The following is a 14,959-nucleotide window of genomic DNA, read 5'->3' as shown; positions in this document are numbered from 1 at the left end:
CACATTTTAAGAATTTTTGGAAACTTTCTATCATCCCCTACCCTTTTCATTTGTTTGAAACTATATTAGAGAATCACTAATGCTCCATTACTAAGGCATTAACTCAGTCTAAGCATGATGAACAGATATTCTTTTTTTTTTTTTTTTAATTTTTTAATAGCCTTTTATTTACAGGTTATATGTATGGGTAACTTTACGGCATTGACAATTGCCAAACCTCTTGTTTCAATTTTTCCCCTCCTTCCCTCTATGCCCTCCCCCAGATGGCAGGATGACCAGTAGATGTTAAATATATTAAAATATAAATTAGATATACAATAAGTATACATGACCAAACTGTTATTTTGCTGTACAAAAAGAATCGGACTCTGAAATATTGTACTATTAGCCTGTGAAGGAAATCCAAAATGCAGGTGGGCAAAAATATAGGGATTGGGAATTCAATGTAATGGTTTTTAGTCATCTCCCAGAGTTCTTTTGCTGGGCATAGCTGGTTCAGTTCATTTCTGCTCCATTGGAACTGATTTGGTTCATCTCATTGTGAGGATGGCCACGTCCATCAGAACTGGTCATCATCTAGTATTGTTGTTGAAGTATATAATGATCTCCTGGCCCTGCTCGTTTCACTCAGCATCAGTTCGTGTAAGTCTCTCCAGGCCTTTCTGAAATCATCCTGTTGCTCATTTCTTACAGAACAGTAATATTCCATAATTTTCATATACCACAATTTATTCAGCCATTCTCCAACTGATGGACATCCATTCAGTTTCCAGTTTCTAGCCACTACAAAAAGGGCTGCCACAAACATTCGTGCACATACAGGTCCCTTTCCCTTCTTTATGATCTCTTTGGGATATAAGCCCAGTAGTAACACTGATGGATCAAAGGGTATTCACAGTTTGATAACTTTTAGTTATCAACTTTTAGTTAGAATTGAATTCCCAATCCCTATATTTTTGCCCACCTGCATTTTGGATTTCCTTCACAGGCTAATAGTACAATAATTCAGAGTCTGATTCGTTTTGTACAGCAAAATAATGTTTTGGTCATGTATACTTATTGTGTATCTAAGTTATATTTTAATATATTTAACATCTACTGGTCATCCTGCCATTTAGGGGAGGGGGTGGGGGGGTAAGAGGTGAAAAATTGGAACAAGAGGTTTTGGCAATTGTTAATGCTGTAAAGTTACCCATGTATATATCCTGTAAATAAAAGGCTATTAAATTAAAAAAAAAAAAAACTTTTTGAGCATAGATGAACAGATATTCTAAACCAACAATCAGGACATGTAATCTGTCAAATAATTTTTTGGTTTATATTAATAATGCATCAGAATATTTCAAAGATATGACTTTTAGAATAGGATAATTTGGCATTAGAATTTCCTTGGAAAATCAGAGATATTTGGTTGCTGTAAGTATAGTTAATATAAATTATGATGGAGCCTTCTTTTGTATGGATCATTCCAGTGACCAATATAAAAGAGTTGATCTGAAAAGACATTAGTCAGCACCTAAAGCCAAAGTAGATTCCAAATGTTCATTCTCTTGGCTTAAAAATATTTAGAAACTGAATGCCAGTTCTGAGAACAGCTAGCACCAGATAAACACTGAAGATTGTAAGAATTATGATAGATTGTATGCAGACTTATTTAAATAAAATAGGCTAACAAGTTTGAATGAAAGCCTGGATAGCTGATGAAATGTGTTTACTTTATGCAGTTCTGCTGCCATTTTAAAACAAATTTGTTAGATTAGAACCTTTTGACTCATTTGACAACTTTGATAAGAAAGCTCTTTAAATAGCTAATTTTCTGAACCAAATTCCAGTAAAGCTAGAAAGCCTTTGAACAAGGAGCTAATGATGTCCATCATTTGCTGACCAACCAAACCAGATTTTAAGAGAATCGTTATAACAAGATTGCCCTCTTGGCAATGAACTTTTTTAGCCATAGTAAATAATAATGACTTCTAAATAAAAAGCATGAGAAAAGTTAAGATTTGTATCAATAGAGGGTGTGCCTACATTGTTGAAATTATAAATCTCTTGAATTTTTATAGAAAGTTTAAAAGTTAAGAGAATTAATACAGTTAAGTAATATTACTCTCTTGTTTTTTATTTTTTCCCCTGTTGACTTACAGGCAGCCTGGATATTTGGGCCATAACTGTAGAAGAAAGAACAAAGCATGATCAGCAGTTCCATAGTCTCAAGCCAACATCTGGTTTTATTACTGGTAGTTGTATACAGTATTTTTATATTTTATTTTTGTTTTTTGATGGTATATGGTTGTAGAAAATATTTTTATTTAAAGCTCTGGAATATGACACTGTTATTCTGGCTGGTTTTTCTGTCCTAAATTCAAAACACATTTATTCATTGATGTCTATTAGATACCAGTAATACAAAGATAATGAGGCAAGGAACTTACTATCTAGTTGTGGATAAAATCTGTGAATACAAATAAGTGATAATAGGAACAATATGATAAATATCGAGTAAGATGAGGTGGAGCAGTTTCATACATGGGGGTGAAATATGAACAAAAATACATAAATGAGGGATAGCAAAAACATGAAGAATAGCTTATAGGTATTATTGGAGTGAGTTGTATATAGCATATTATGAAGTATGGAACATGAAGCAGTTTAGAAAGGTGCTTTGAAGCCAGATTATGAAAGGCCTTAAATGCTGTGACTGAGAATTTATATTTTGTTAAGTAGGCAATGGGAGTTACTTAAATATTTTGAGTAAATGAATGAGAACAATGAAAACACTGGAATGATGTATTAGAATAGACATATGCTAATGGAAGAGAGAATAATTGGGAAGTTATTCCAGCAGTCCAAAACAGGAAACAATGAGTTTGGTTAATGAGACGAAGAAAGATAAAATCAAATGTTGTAGAAGTAGAATCAGGAAGAGTCAGTATCAAATTTCATTTAACGGGAAAGGAAAAAGTAAAAAACCACTTAAGATTTTAAATCCGAAGGATTAGAAAGATAGTCATGTGAGCAACAGAAATAGAGAATAAATGGAACAAGATTTTCAGGGAAGCAAAATTTAGCTTTAGACCAACCTTACAAATCTGAATAACTGACCCTCAAATGTGTTATGCTTCTTTTTTCACTGTTGCTTGGATGTTTACTTTTCATTTCATGACCTATGGAATTATTATTTATCCTTTAAAAATCTAATTTAATATTGTCTCCTTCATGAAGTCTTCATTATGATTTCTTTCCCCAAACTTTAATATAAACATTTTATTTTGAATTTCTTATATACTTTCCCAATGTAATTATATAACATTGTATAGTTAAGACATTTTTAGTTTAGTCTTCTCTATTAGAATATAAATTTCAGGGAAAATAGAAACTATGTTATAGTTAAATTTTGTGACTCTATCAGCATGTATATTGCATATAAATAATTGTTGCAGAATAAATGAATGAATATTCAGGCAGAGTGACAGGATTAGAACTCTAAGGAGAGATGGGGATGTAGATCTGAGAGTTGTCTACCTAGCATTGCTAATTGAAATGATAGGAGTGGATGTGGTAGCTAGAGAAGGCATGTAAAATGAGAAAAAAAGACGAATAAGGACAGAGACTTGGGGGACAACCACATCCTTACATCTCACCTTCTCTCCCATCTTGAGAGGATTATTCTTTCTGTGATTTGGCTTTGAAACTAGGAATAGAGGTGATCTAGTGATTTTAGTCTGTTTTGTTTGTTTGTTTGCTTGTTTATATGTTTCACAGTGCTTATTCCTGAGATTTCTTGTAAGCTTATTCTGATATGCCACGTAGAGGAGAGTTGAAGATACATGAGAGAGAAATTGATGGATAAAGTCTTTTAAGGGAATGAGTTTGAAAGAACAGGTAGAAATATCAGCATTGACCAAGAGAAGGGATGTTTCTTAACAATTAAGGAAGTGAGAATAAGTAATGACATTGAGAGTTATAGAGGAGAGTTAAGCATATTCATATTAGATGTTTTCTATTTGCTGAGAGGGAAAGGGTAAAGTAGAAGATTTAAGGAAAAATGTTTTCAAGTTTTACTTATGTACAACGTAATGGGATCAGTAAAGAATTAAAAGGATTGTAGTTGTTGAAATGACTAATCATTGAATCAAGACATGAGTAAAACTGGGAAGTTAAACTGAACATGACTAATAGATTCAAATAACAAGGAAGTAATTAGGAATCTGGACTCAAGTGCAAAAGCAAGTTTTTGAATATTTCCATTCAACTTTTCTATCTTGAATAATTATTTGATTATTACTTATAGATATGATGTTATCCCCTAATTGAAATTAGGTAGATAGTACTTTGTTATCCTGCTTAAATTTCCCATCATTGTGCCTTTGTATTTTATTCTTTGTATCTTTAATTTATGTTTATAACTTGAATATAGGAGTTGGCTTGATAAGAATGGGACAGATTAATTTATTATAGTTATTTATTCTTCTGGATATATACTTGTTCACTATTTTACATATAATTATTCACTTTAGCGGAAAATTTTGCTTCATCAAAAAGTGTTCTATGTTTTAATTGTTCAGTATTTACATTGGGGAAAAATATTCTCATTCTCTATTTCTTTGTCTCTATCTGTTTTTCTGTCTCTTTTTCTCTGTTTTATTGATAGTTTTTTTGTTTTTTATTAGCTTCATTCCCTTTTGCTATCTATTCCCCAGAGATTCTTCTTTTGTAATGAGTTAAAAAAACAGTTCAGTGAAATTTCCTAATTGATTTGATTTGTAATTTTATTGTTGTTAGTGTTTCAGAGCAATCTTAAATATTGAAAGTAGTTTAAATTCTTTTCCTCAGAACTATTTGTTCATATTTTCTAACTATTAGAGAATGGCTGTCATATTTGTGTTACTTCTCTCCTATATCTTGGATATTAGATTTTTATCAGATAAATATGATATAAATATCCCCCAATTGAAAGCTTCCCTATTATCCTTGTTGCATTGCTGTTCTTGATATAAAAGTCTTTCAACTTCATGTAATCAAACCTTTTGTGGTTTCTTTTTTTCTTTCTACCTTTGAGTAGTTAAGAATTTTCTCTTTAGTCATACTTGTGAAAGGTACTTCTGCCTTTTCTTAATTGTTTTATTATATAACATTTGATATTTTAGTTAAGCACCTATGTGGAACTTTTGGGCTGTATTGCATAAGCTCCTGGTTTGAAGTTATTTTTTATTAAAACTTTTTCAGTTTTTCCATTATTTCCTGTTTATGTGTCAGGGTTTATTTGGAAATAATATTTTTTGCAGAGAAGATATGTATTGTCCCAATTTTCTCTGTCTCACAAACTCTAAACAAAAGGCAAAAGGAAGCACATTTGTTTTGTTCTTCTCTAAATAGAAATTAAGAGCTATATTTTAATGGTAAATTATCTTTAGCATGGAATTAACTAGTATAACTGTGTTAGACAAAACTTTTCCAAACTATTTAGTGTATGAGTACAGTCATACATCAGAGAATATTGCAGGTTTAGTTCCATATCATAGCAATAAATCAAATATTACAGTACAGTAAGTTGCACAAATTTTATGGTTTCCATCTGTATATAAAAGTTATGTTTACATTTATACTATAGTCTCTTAAGTGTGCAATAGTATTATGTCTAATAAGCCAATGTATATGCCCTAATTAAAAATATTGAATTGCTTACATGTGCTAACCATCATCTGAGCATTCAGCAAATTATAATTTTTTTTTTCTGGTGCAGGGTCTTGCTTCAATGCTGATGGCTGCTGACTGATTGGGGTGGGTTGGGGAGTTGCTGAATATTAGGGTAACTATAGCAGTTTCTTAAAATATGACAACAAAGTTTGTCTTCACAAAAGATTTCTGTGTGGCATGCAATGCTATTTGATAGCATTTTACCTTCAGCAGAACTTATTTCAAAATCCCCTCAAACTGCCACTTATTTATCAACTGACTTTGTATAATATTCTTCAGTATTGTGTCCATCTCAAGCCTGAGTAGAGGAGAAAAATGGGGGAAATGGATGGTTGGTTAAGGAATCAGAACATATACAACATTTATTGATTTAAGTTCACTACCTTATATAAGGGTGGTTTGTGATATTCCAAAACAATTGCAGTAATAATATCAAAGATCATGAATTACAATATAATAATGATGAACAAGTTTGAAATATTGTGAGAATTACCAAAAGGTGACCTAGAGATATAATGGGAGCATTTGAAAAAATGACATTAATAGACTTGCTTGATGACAGAGTTGCCACAAACTTTAAAAGTGTAATAAAAAACAAAACAAAACAAAAAAAGCACTCCACAATATTGCAAAGTGCAATAAAAGTGACATATGGCTGTATGAAATCAACTTGATTTTTTTTTTGCTCATCTTTTCCCTTACACATTAGAAGAAAATAAGTTCAGTCTTTGTAAGGATTTCAGGATCTTCCTAAAATTTGCATTTGTATTTTGGATAGATTTGCTTTAGTCAGTTTTTGATAACTTATTTATTTTGAAACAGTTTTCCTTTAATTTACAGGTGATCAAGCCAGAAACTTTTTTTTTCAATCTGGGTTACCTCAACCTGTTTTAGCACAGATATGGTAAGTTGAAAATGTATGTTGTTATATGTCAAAATATGTTTTCACTTGTTCTTGGTGACATTTATATAATATATTCTATACAAGAATATAGAACAATGCTGGAGAATGAAATCAAGATTCCTAAAATCAAAATTGAGTCAAATATCTTTTTTTTTTTTAATTCACTATTAAGCATAAAGAAACTATTGAAAAAGTTTTTTATTGGTTGGAGGCAATTTCTTTGAAAAAAAAATTGGCTCATATTGTCTTTTGCAGGAAGGAGTTGTTTTGGAGTGAGTTTTTCAGATAGCTTTAGCTTTTTTTGTTCTAAGTATCAAAGTGTTTATTTATCCTGTAACTAGTTTAGATAAAAATCTTTCTGAGAAGTAATTATCATTCTAGTTATATAGTTCCACGGTAACACACCGTGTTCAGGTAACACACTGAACTTAGAAATGGCTTTTCTTTAAGAAGCAGTAAATAGTGTAGTATATATTGGCATGAGCCTAGATTAGGAATCAAGAGACCTGGATTGTGGGGAAACTGTGGAATACAGGGGAAAAAAATACAGTTTTAGACATCAGAGGATCAGAATCAGAGCTTCTCTCTAAAGATGCTCATGATGTGTGTGATCTTGTGAACTCAAGTTCTCTAGATAATGGTTTTCTCATGAGTAAAATGAGGTTTGGACTAGATAATTTGAGAGGTTCTTTCTAGCCCTCGTATGTGAATCTTACCTTGTGGTCCTTATTCTGCTTCTGCTACTCTGCTGACTAGCTGTATAATGCTGGAAAAGTTATTTCACTTCTGTGCTTCTTAGCTTCCTGATTTTTAAAATAAATTATCACTCAAGTTTTTTTCTCTTTCTAAGAGTCAGGGGTTGTATTAGCATTTTCACTACATAAGTTTAGCAAAATGTAGCAAAGAACACCAAATAATTTTGTACAGACATGTTTTGTATAATGTGATACTAAATTTACATACAGATTATAAAATTAAGTATTCTGCCTGAATTCAAAGATAATTTTCTTCTTTTTATAGTTAAAAATAATGCATATAGTTTTACCAGTACACCAGTGTAAATCTCGAGAAATCTGAAATATGTTTTGGGGCCTAGAGATTTTCACCATATAATTTATTGCTTTATTCCGTGAGCAATACTTTTAAAATTTTATTGTGGAATTCCAAGCTTATATAAAATTAATGACCTTTTAAATTAACATGAAAAACAAAATAATCCAATATTTTCTTATATATCTGCAGATTTGAAATAAATTTATGTATACTTTTTAAAGTTCCCAAGGCATTTTATATTGTATTTATTTTAAATGCAGAAAATATTGTCAGTTACAATTTGAAATCTCTTCTCTGTTTTGTATTGTGGGCAGATCTTTCCTCACACCAAAGATTAGCTCAGTAGTTTTCCTTAGAAATCTAAAAACATTATATTATTTTGACAGAAAAAAGAAAATGGTTTTGATTTAATATTCACATAGATACTTGAAATGCTAAGTCAATATTCAACTTTTCCCAAATATTTATTTATATTCTCTGAATTCTTCTTAAGAAAAGTTAGGAAAGAAAAAAAAAATTAGTCCTCTTCAGTTGTTATTTGTTCTGTTTTATTTTTTTTCAATTTCTAAAAAAAAAAATCGGTGAGTCATTCAGTTCTATAAATTTCCATGTGCCTGTTTCCTAGCCTTTTAAAACTTTTTTTCCCCAAGCTAATCAGATTCCAAGAAGTGGTAGTTGGATGCTTAAATACTGGTGATGTTAATCAGTCTAGCTAAGCTCCTTCAGAGCACCAATTCTTGCAGTCCTTGTTTCCTATTATTCTTCTGATGTTCTGGCATGGTCCCCTGGGGATCAGTCATTGTCTTAATAAAGTCCAGGATCTCTTTTCTTGTGCAAAAAGGAAGTAGAAATAGCCATGTAGCTAGGGAGCCATCTTTTTTCCTTTTGAGATGTTCATCTTTCTTAATGTTACAAGATAGTGCTAAGTTTTAATTTTTGTTGTTTGTGTTCCTTCCAATTTTGGGAAAATGTTAATCAGTGGGGAATATCACATTTGTAATTCTGTTTTCCTGGGTTTTAGACTGAATTTCAAATTTGACTTGTTATGCTAGACTCCTTTTATGATAAGATGTCTAGATTGTTCTTATTCTTGACAAGTATTAGCTTTGATGTTAATTCTAATCCTGATACCAAGAGAAGTCTGTGTAATTGAACTTTTTCTTTTAAGTGATACTTATTTTTTCCCATTTTCAGTGCTAAAAGATTCCTTTTCTTTGTATTTTTATTGCTATTATTGCTGTCAATGATAGCAGCTTATATTATTTATACTATTTTATCTTTAGAAAGCAATCACAATACATTTTCTCATTTGAGTCTTACAATGAGCCCAAGCCCAAACAATCTAAGTGGCTTTATCTCTGTTCCTGAAGAAACTCAGACTCAGAAAGATTTAAGTTACTTGCCCAAGGCTGCATAACTACCAAATGGCAGAGCTGAGGCTCAAAACCAGATTTTCTCATTAGAAATCCATGTTAGTCTGTGTGTGTGTGTGTGTGTGTGTGTGTGTGTGTGTGTGTGTTTTATTGTTGTAAGTAAAATGTTTCAAATTAAATTATTTTAAATGACTAGCTTAAATCCTTAAAAGGCTAGCTTTAGCCTTTGTCAGGCTAAAGAATACCAAATCTGAATTAGTAATCTTATTAAAAAACAACAAATGTATTAAATAATTAAATCATAAATATTTTTGAGTTTTTCATTGTACAGGGTGTCCCAAAAGTAAAGCCTAAAAGTTCACTAAGACTACCCAGTATAATGTGGTTTTCACTTGTAGAAACTAATGGCAACTTCTATACTGTTTTCATAATGTCTACAGATTTCTCTTTTGTCCTTTTTTCCCCATTATTCTTTGAAAAAAACTATTTAACATGAAATCATGTCTACTTGGACAATTTATGTTGGAGTATCATTTGCAACGGCACAGTTAATGTGATGTTAAGGCACAAAGGGCTAGAGAATAAAGAGAAGTTACAGCACTAGCTGTGGAAATATTTACTTGTGAGTTAATAATTTGTGTTCCTATGGTGAGGTTTATAGAACCCCGTGTAGAGTTTGTACAGTTTTTATTAAATTTCTTTCAAAATATATTGTCTACATTTAAGTTCTTTTATGCCCAAAGTATGAATTCTCATAACTGAATGGACATGTTAATTTTAGTTTAAAATTTTTTTTGAAACTTAACAGTTTTCAAAAGTTATATATTTTAACATTTTGAAAACACAATTTAATCAAGAAAAGTTAAAAAAAATTTTAAAGAGAGACATTGACAGTACTACAGATTTAAATGAGCCATTTTTACGTCAACTAATCAGATTGAGTTTTGCAGTTTGGAAGTTTGGGGTACTGTGCAGAGAGTTAAGAGATTTGGGGGTTCAGTTTTTAGGGTTTTAAAAAGATTCTTTAAGATTACAGTTCTTAAAAAGGTTCGTGGCATTGAATTTCAGGGCACTAGCTGACATGAACAATGATGGGAGAATGGATCAGATAGAATTCTCTATAGCAATGAAACTTATCAAACTGAAGCTACAAGGTTATCAGCTACCTGCTACACTTCCTCCGGTAATGAAACAGCAACCTGTTGCTATTTCTGGTGCACCCACATTTGGTAAGTTTGAAGATGACTTAACTTTTAAGTTATTTCTCAGTTTCTTTTAATGTTTAGAAATAAAAATGACACCCATGTTTTCTTTAGAGTGTAATATGGTAATTCAGGGATATTATATGTTTTGTGGAAGAAAAATAGATTTATCATGGATGATGTCACAAGCAATTGAAAATTCATAATAATATAGCAAAAACAAAGCATTAACAAAGAAAAAGCTTTCATCCTCTTGGTTTCACTTTCACATGTCTGTTTCACTGAGTTCTTGATGTCTATTTGTCACATACTGCCTTTTTACTTCTCATTCTGTAGCCTCTTTAATCCTACTGATAATCACAATATCACTAGTGATCATTGAAGCATTGTAGTAATACTATATTATGTGATTTGTAAGTTTATGGTTGTAGCAATATAATCACTTTTTTCTTTGTTTTTAAAATTTTATCATTTATTTTTAACATTCTTTTCAATTTTAAATTTTGAGTTCCAAATTCTCACCCTTCCTCCCATCTACTTCCCCACCCACTGAGAAGGCAAGCAATATGATTAATTATACATATGAATTCATAAAAAACATTTTCATATTAGCCATATTTCAACAAACAAGGGAGAAAATTATAATTTGATTTGCTCTTATTTCAACACTTCTTTCAGAGTCTCTGCGAGTGGATAGCGTTATTTCATCATGAATCTTTTGGAATTGTTTTGGACTCCTGTAATTAATCAGAGTAATCAAATTCTTCACAGTTGATAATCATTACAACATTCCTGTTTCAGTGCACAGTGATTTCCAGATTCTTCTCACTTCATTTAGTTTCTGTTCACATAGCTCTTGCAATGTTTTTATTAAAGTACCTTCCTCATCATTTTCCACCACACAATAGTCTTCCATTAAAATCATATGCCACAATTTGTTCAACCATTCCCGAGTTTTTGATCATCCCCTCATTTCAATTCTTAGCCACCATAAAAAAGAGTTGATATAAGTACTTTAGTCCTTTTCCTTTTATCTCTTTGAGATTCAGATTAGTAGAGTATTGCTGTTATCAAAGGGTAGCCACAGTTTTATAACTCATTAGCTCTAGTTCCAAATTATTTTCTAGAATGGTTCTACAAATTTACTATCCTACCAAAAGTTCATTAATATATCTTTTTCCCTCACCCCTCTCTAGCACTTGTCATTTCTGATAGGTGTGAGAAAATACTTCAGAGTGGTTTTAATTTGCATTTCTCTAGTTGTGATTTAGAACATTTTTTTCATATGACTACAAATCACTTTGATTTCCTTTTCTGAAAACTGCTGATTCATATCCATTGGTCATTTCTAAATTGGGGAATGATTTGTTAGTATAAATTAGTATAAATAAAATATAAAAGTCAATTCTATACCCAGTGTATTTGAGAAATAAGAACGTTAGCAGAAAAACTAGTATAAAAATTTTTGATATTACTTTATTGTAAATGGTATCTTTTATTAAAATGTAGTTTCCCTGATTAGCTCTTTTAATTTGATGTATTTTTGCTTTTGTTTTGTCTGAGGTCATGATTGCTTTCCCTGCTTTTTTTTTTTTAAAGTTCAATTAAAGTATACTACATTTTGCTCTAGCCCTTTATTTTTATTATTATTTTTATCTTTGTTTCAAATTTGTCTCTTATAAAAACTTGTTTTGTATACTGGTTTCTAATCCATTCTGCTATCTTGATTTCATTTTATAGGTGAGCTCATCCTATTCACAACCATAATTATGATTTTTTATTTATTTATTTATTTATTTGATTTTTTTTTATAAGTAGTGCCTCCCTTAGTCCAACTATATCCCTATTATCATTTTTCTCTCCTCCCTATCCCTCCTTCTCTTATCACCTTCCTTTCCTATTTCCCTGTTGAGTGTATTTCATTTTTACATACAGTTGAGTATGTATATTCATTATTCCATCTTTGAACTAATTCCAAAGAGGAATTACTCCTTCATTTTTACTCACTTTATTACTATTCCTTCATTTTCCTTTCTACTGTAAAAGTTCTTCCTTGTGTGCCTCTTTTCTGTGAGAAAATTTTCTCTATTCTTCCACTTTCTTCCCTCTTCTCCCTGTGTATCCATTTTTCACCCCTTAATTTATTTTGGAGATTTTCTAGTATAATCCACTTATCACCCATGTTTTCTGTCTACATAAATTCCTCTTACTTGCCCTAACAATAATAAAAGTTCTTAGGAGTTAAACATGTATTATTTTCCCATATAGGAATGTGAAAAATTAAACTTTACCTAATGCCCTGAAATTAGTCTTTCATGTTTACCTTTTGGGGCTTCTCCTGAGTCTTGAAGAGTTAGAATGTCAAATTTTCTAATTAGCTCTGATTTTCAATCAGTAATGCTTAAATGTCCTCAGTTTCATTAAATGTCCTCTTTTCTCCCCCCCTTCCCTTCCCCAAAGGATCATATTTACTTTTCCTAACTAGGTTGTTCTTGATTGTTTTCCTAGCTCTTTTAACTCCTGGAACATGCTATTACAAGACATCCATTTTTTTTGTTTGTTTTTTTTAATGTAGAAGGTGCTAAATCTTATGTGATCAAAATCACATATTGGGTCGGCAATATTTGAATTGTTTCTTTTTGATTACTTTAATCAATTTCTCTTTGATAGAAGAGCTCTGGAATTTGGCTATAATTTTCCTGGGAGTTTTCATGTTAGGCTCTCTTTTAGTAGGTGATTAATGAATTTTTTCATTTTTTATTTTATTCTCTTAATCTAAGATTGTTTTCTTTGCTAATTTCTGGAAATAGCTTGTCTAAGCTCTATCTTTGCTTGTCTAAGCTCTATCTTTGATGAAGACTTTCAGGTATTCCAATAATTGTTAAATTTTCTCTTTATTTTATTTTCCAGGTCAGTAATTTTCCATTTTTCCAATATTTCATATTTTCCTCAATTTTTTCCCATTCTTTTGACTTTTATTGTTTCCTGATGTCTTGTGGAATCATTAGCTTCCATTTGCTCAGTTCTTATTTTTAGGGAATTCTTTCTTTTTTTCTTTTTTTTGCTGAGGCAATTGGGGTTAAGTGACTTACCTAGGGTCACACAGCTAGGAAGTGTTAAGTGTCTGAAGTTAGATTTAAACTCGGGTCCTCCTGACTTTAGGACTGGTGCTCTATCTACTGAACCACCTAGCAGCCTCGAAATATTTCTTTGTGAGTCTTTGTATTTCATTTTCCATTTGCCCAATTCTTGCTTTTAAAGTTCTTTTCTCTCTGAATTTTTTTGTGTCTCTTTTAGTATGAGAGTGTGGGGTGTGTGTGTGTGTGTGTGTGTGTGTGTGTGTGTATGTACCTTTTTTACTGTTCTCTTTTTAAAATAATTTTCTTGTTCTACTCTCTTAATTTTTTTTCCTTCCCACACATCTCATTATTTAATGTTTCTAGGAATTCTTGTTGGGATTGAGCCCAATTGCATTTTTCTTTGAGATTTTGCATGTAGCTCTTTTCATATTGGTGTCTTTTTTTCCCAGTTTTTGTTTTGTAGCTGTTTTGTCGTTCTTGTCTTCTTCTAAATTATGTCTTGGTTTTCCCTATCACTATAGTAGCTTTTTCTGGTCAAGTTCATTTTTTGTTGTTGTTTTTATTCTTTTTCTGTCTATTTCTTGACTTTGAACTTTATGTTAAAGTTGGATTCTATTTACCTGGGATTGTGGAGCTCTGTGACCAGAGCCTCTATGCTGGTTTGTAATTTGTGGGTTTGTAACCAAACCCTAGCACTCTTTTCCATCCTGGAACTTTTACCTAAAACTGACAACAATACAGTTGTCAGAGTATGTGTCTCTATCTATCCAGTTAGAGTATGTGTCTCTGTCTCTCCCCCTCCTCCACCCCCACCCCCCCCCTCACAGACACACACATACCCCAGTAAGTAAAGTTGGATTTGAACTCAGGTCCTCTTGACTTCAGGGCTGGTATGCTATCTACTGTGCCATCTAGCTGCCTTCTTTGTAATGTCTGTCTAACTAATGCTTTGACCCTCTTGTGTCTCTGGTGTTGAGAGTTCCTGAAGCTGCTGTTGTAGTTGTTTTTGTGTTTTGGGGCTTTGGAGAGTCTTCTACCATAATGTCAGAATCTTTTCCTGCTAACCACCTAAGTTTTCATAGATCAGGGGGAAAAACTGTTTTCTGACTTATTTTTTGGCTTTGCTACTTCAAAATTTGGTTTAAAATATTATTTTTAAATTGTTTGAAGGGGGGGAATGTTAAGAAAGTTCAGCTGGATTGCCCCTAGTCTTCAATCTTGGCTTTGTCAATGTGGTTGCTTTTAAAAACTGCTTCCATATTCATATTAGATATCTCATTTCTCCCATCCCTTCTAAACCAAGTGGCATCTGTGAATTCATATATGGACAAAGATATAAAGTTGAAATTCATCACTTATGTCAGACATCTCAATTCTTAATCATTCAAGTCAGTGTTGTTTATCTCAGTAGAATTCTCTTTAAAAAATAATAAGGAAACATGTCCTTTGAATAAATGTCCTGTTCATATTTATATTATAATTTTTCACTTTATACAAAAAACTATTCTAATGCATAAAAATTATTTAAAAGCATTAATAAATTCTTAATAGCTTTTTGTAATTTATTTTCTTAATAGATATTAATAATAGTATTGCTAACATGTAGAAGTTAAGTTTTTTTTTAATTTTAAAAAAAATTCTCAATCTCAG

At 31.4% G+C, this 14,959-nt stretch overlaps 1 protein-coding gene across 6 annotated transcripts in view; it reads left to right on the top strand.

The window, feature by feature from the left end:
• Window positions 1-14,959, top strand: part of ITSN1 (intersectin 1) — a 268,177-nt gene that overhangs the window by 59,051 nt on the left and 194,167 nt on the right. For all 6 annotated transcript variants that reach the window (XR_004232930.1, XM_031959333.1, XM_031959332.1 and 3 more), the window contains exons 3-5: window positions 2,145-2,237; window positions 6,538-6,601; window positions 10,096-10,256. Coding sequence is in view for 5 of the 6 variants with exons in the window: in XM_031959333.1 (XP_031815193.1) it covers window positions 2,145-2,237; window positions 6,538-6,601; window positions 10,096-10,256 (318 nt within the window). In the remaining variant the exon portion in view is untranslated. The remainder of the gene's footprint in view (window positions 1-2,144; window positions 2,238-6,537; window positions 6,602-10,095; window positions 10,257-14,959) is intronic.

The sequence above is a fragment of the Sarcophilus harrisii genome, chromosome 3, assembly GCF_902635505.1.
Source record: "Sarcophilus harrisii chromosome 3, mSarHar1.11, whole genome shotgun sequence".
Lineage (NCBI taxonomy): Eukaryota > Metazoa > Chordata > Mammalia > Dasyuromorphia > Dasyuridae > Sarcophilus > Sarcophilus harrisii.
Note: the sequence above shows the minus strand (reverse complement) of the source record. Positions and strands in the feature narration are given on the sequence as shown.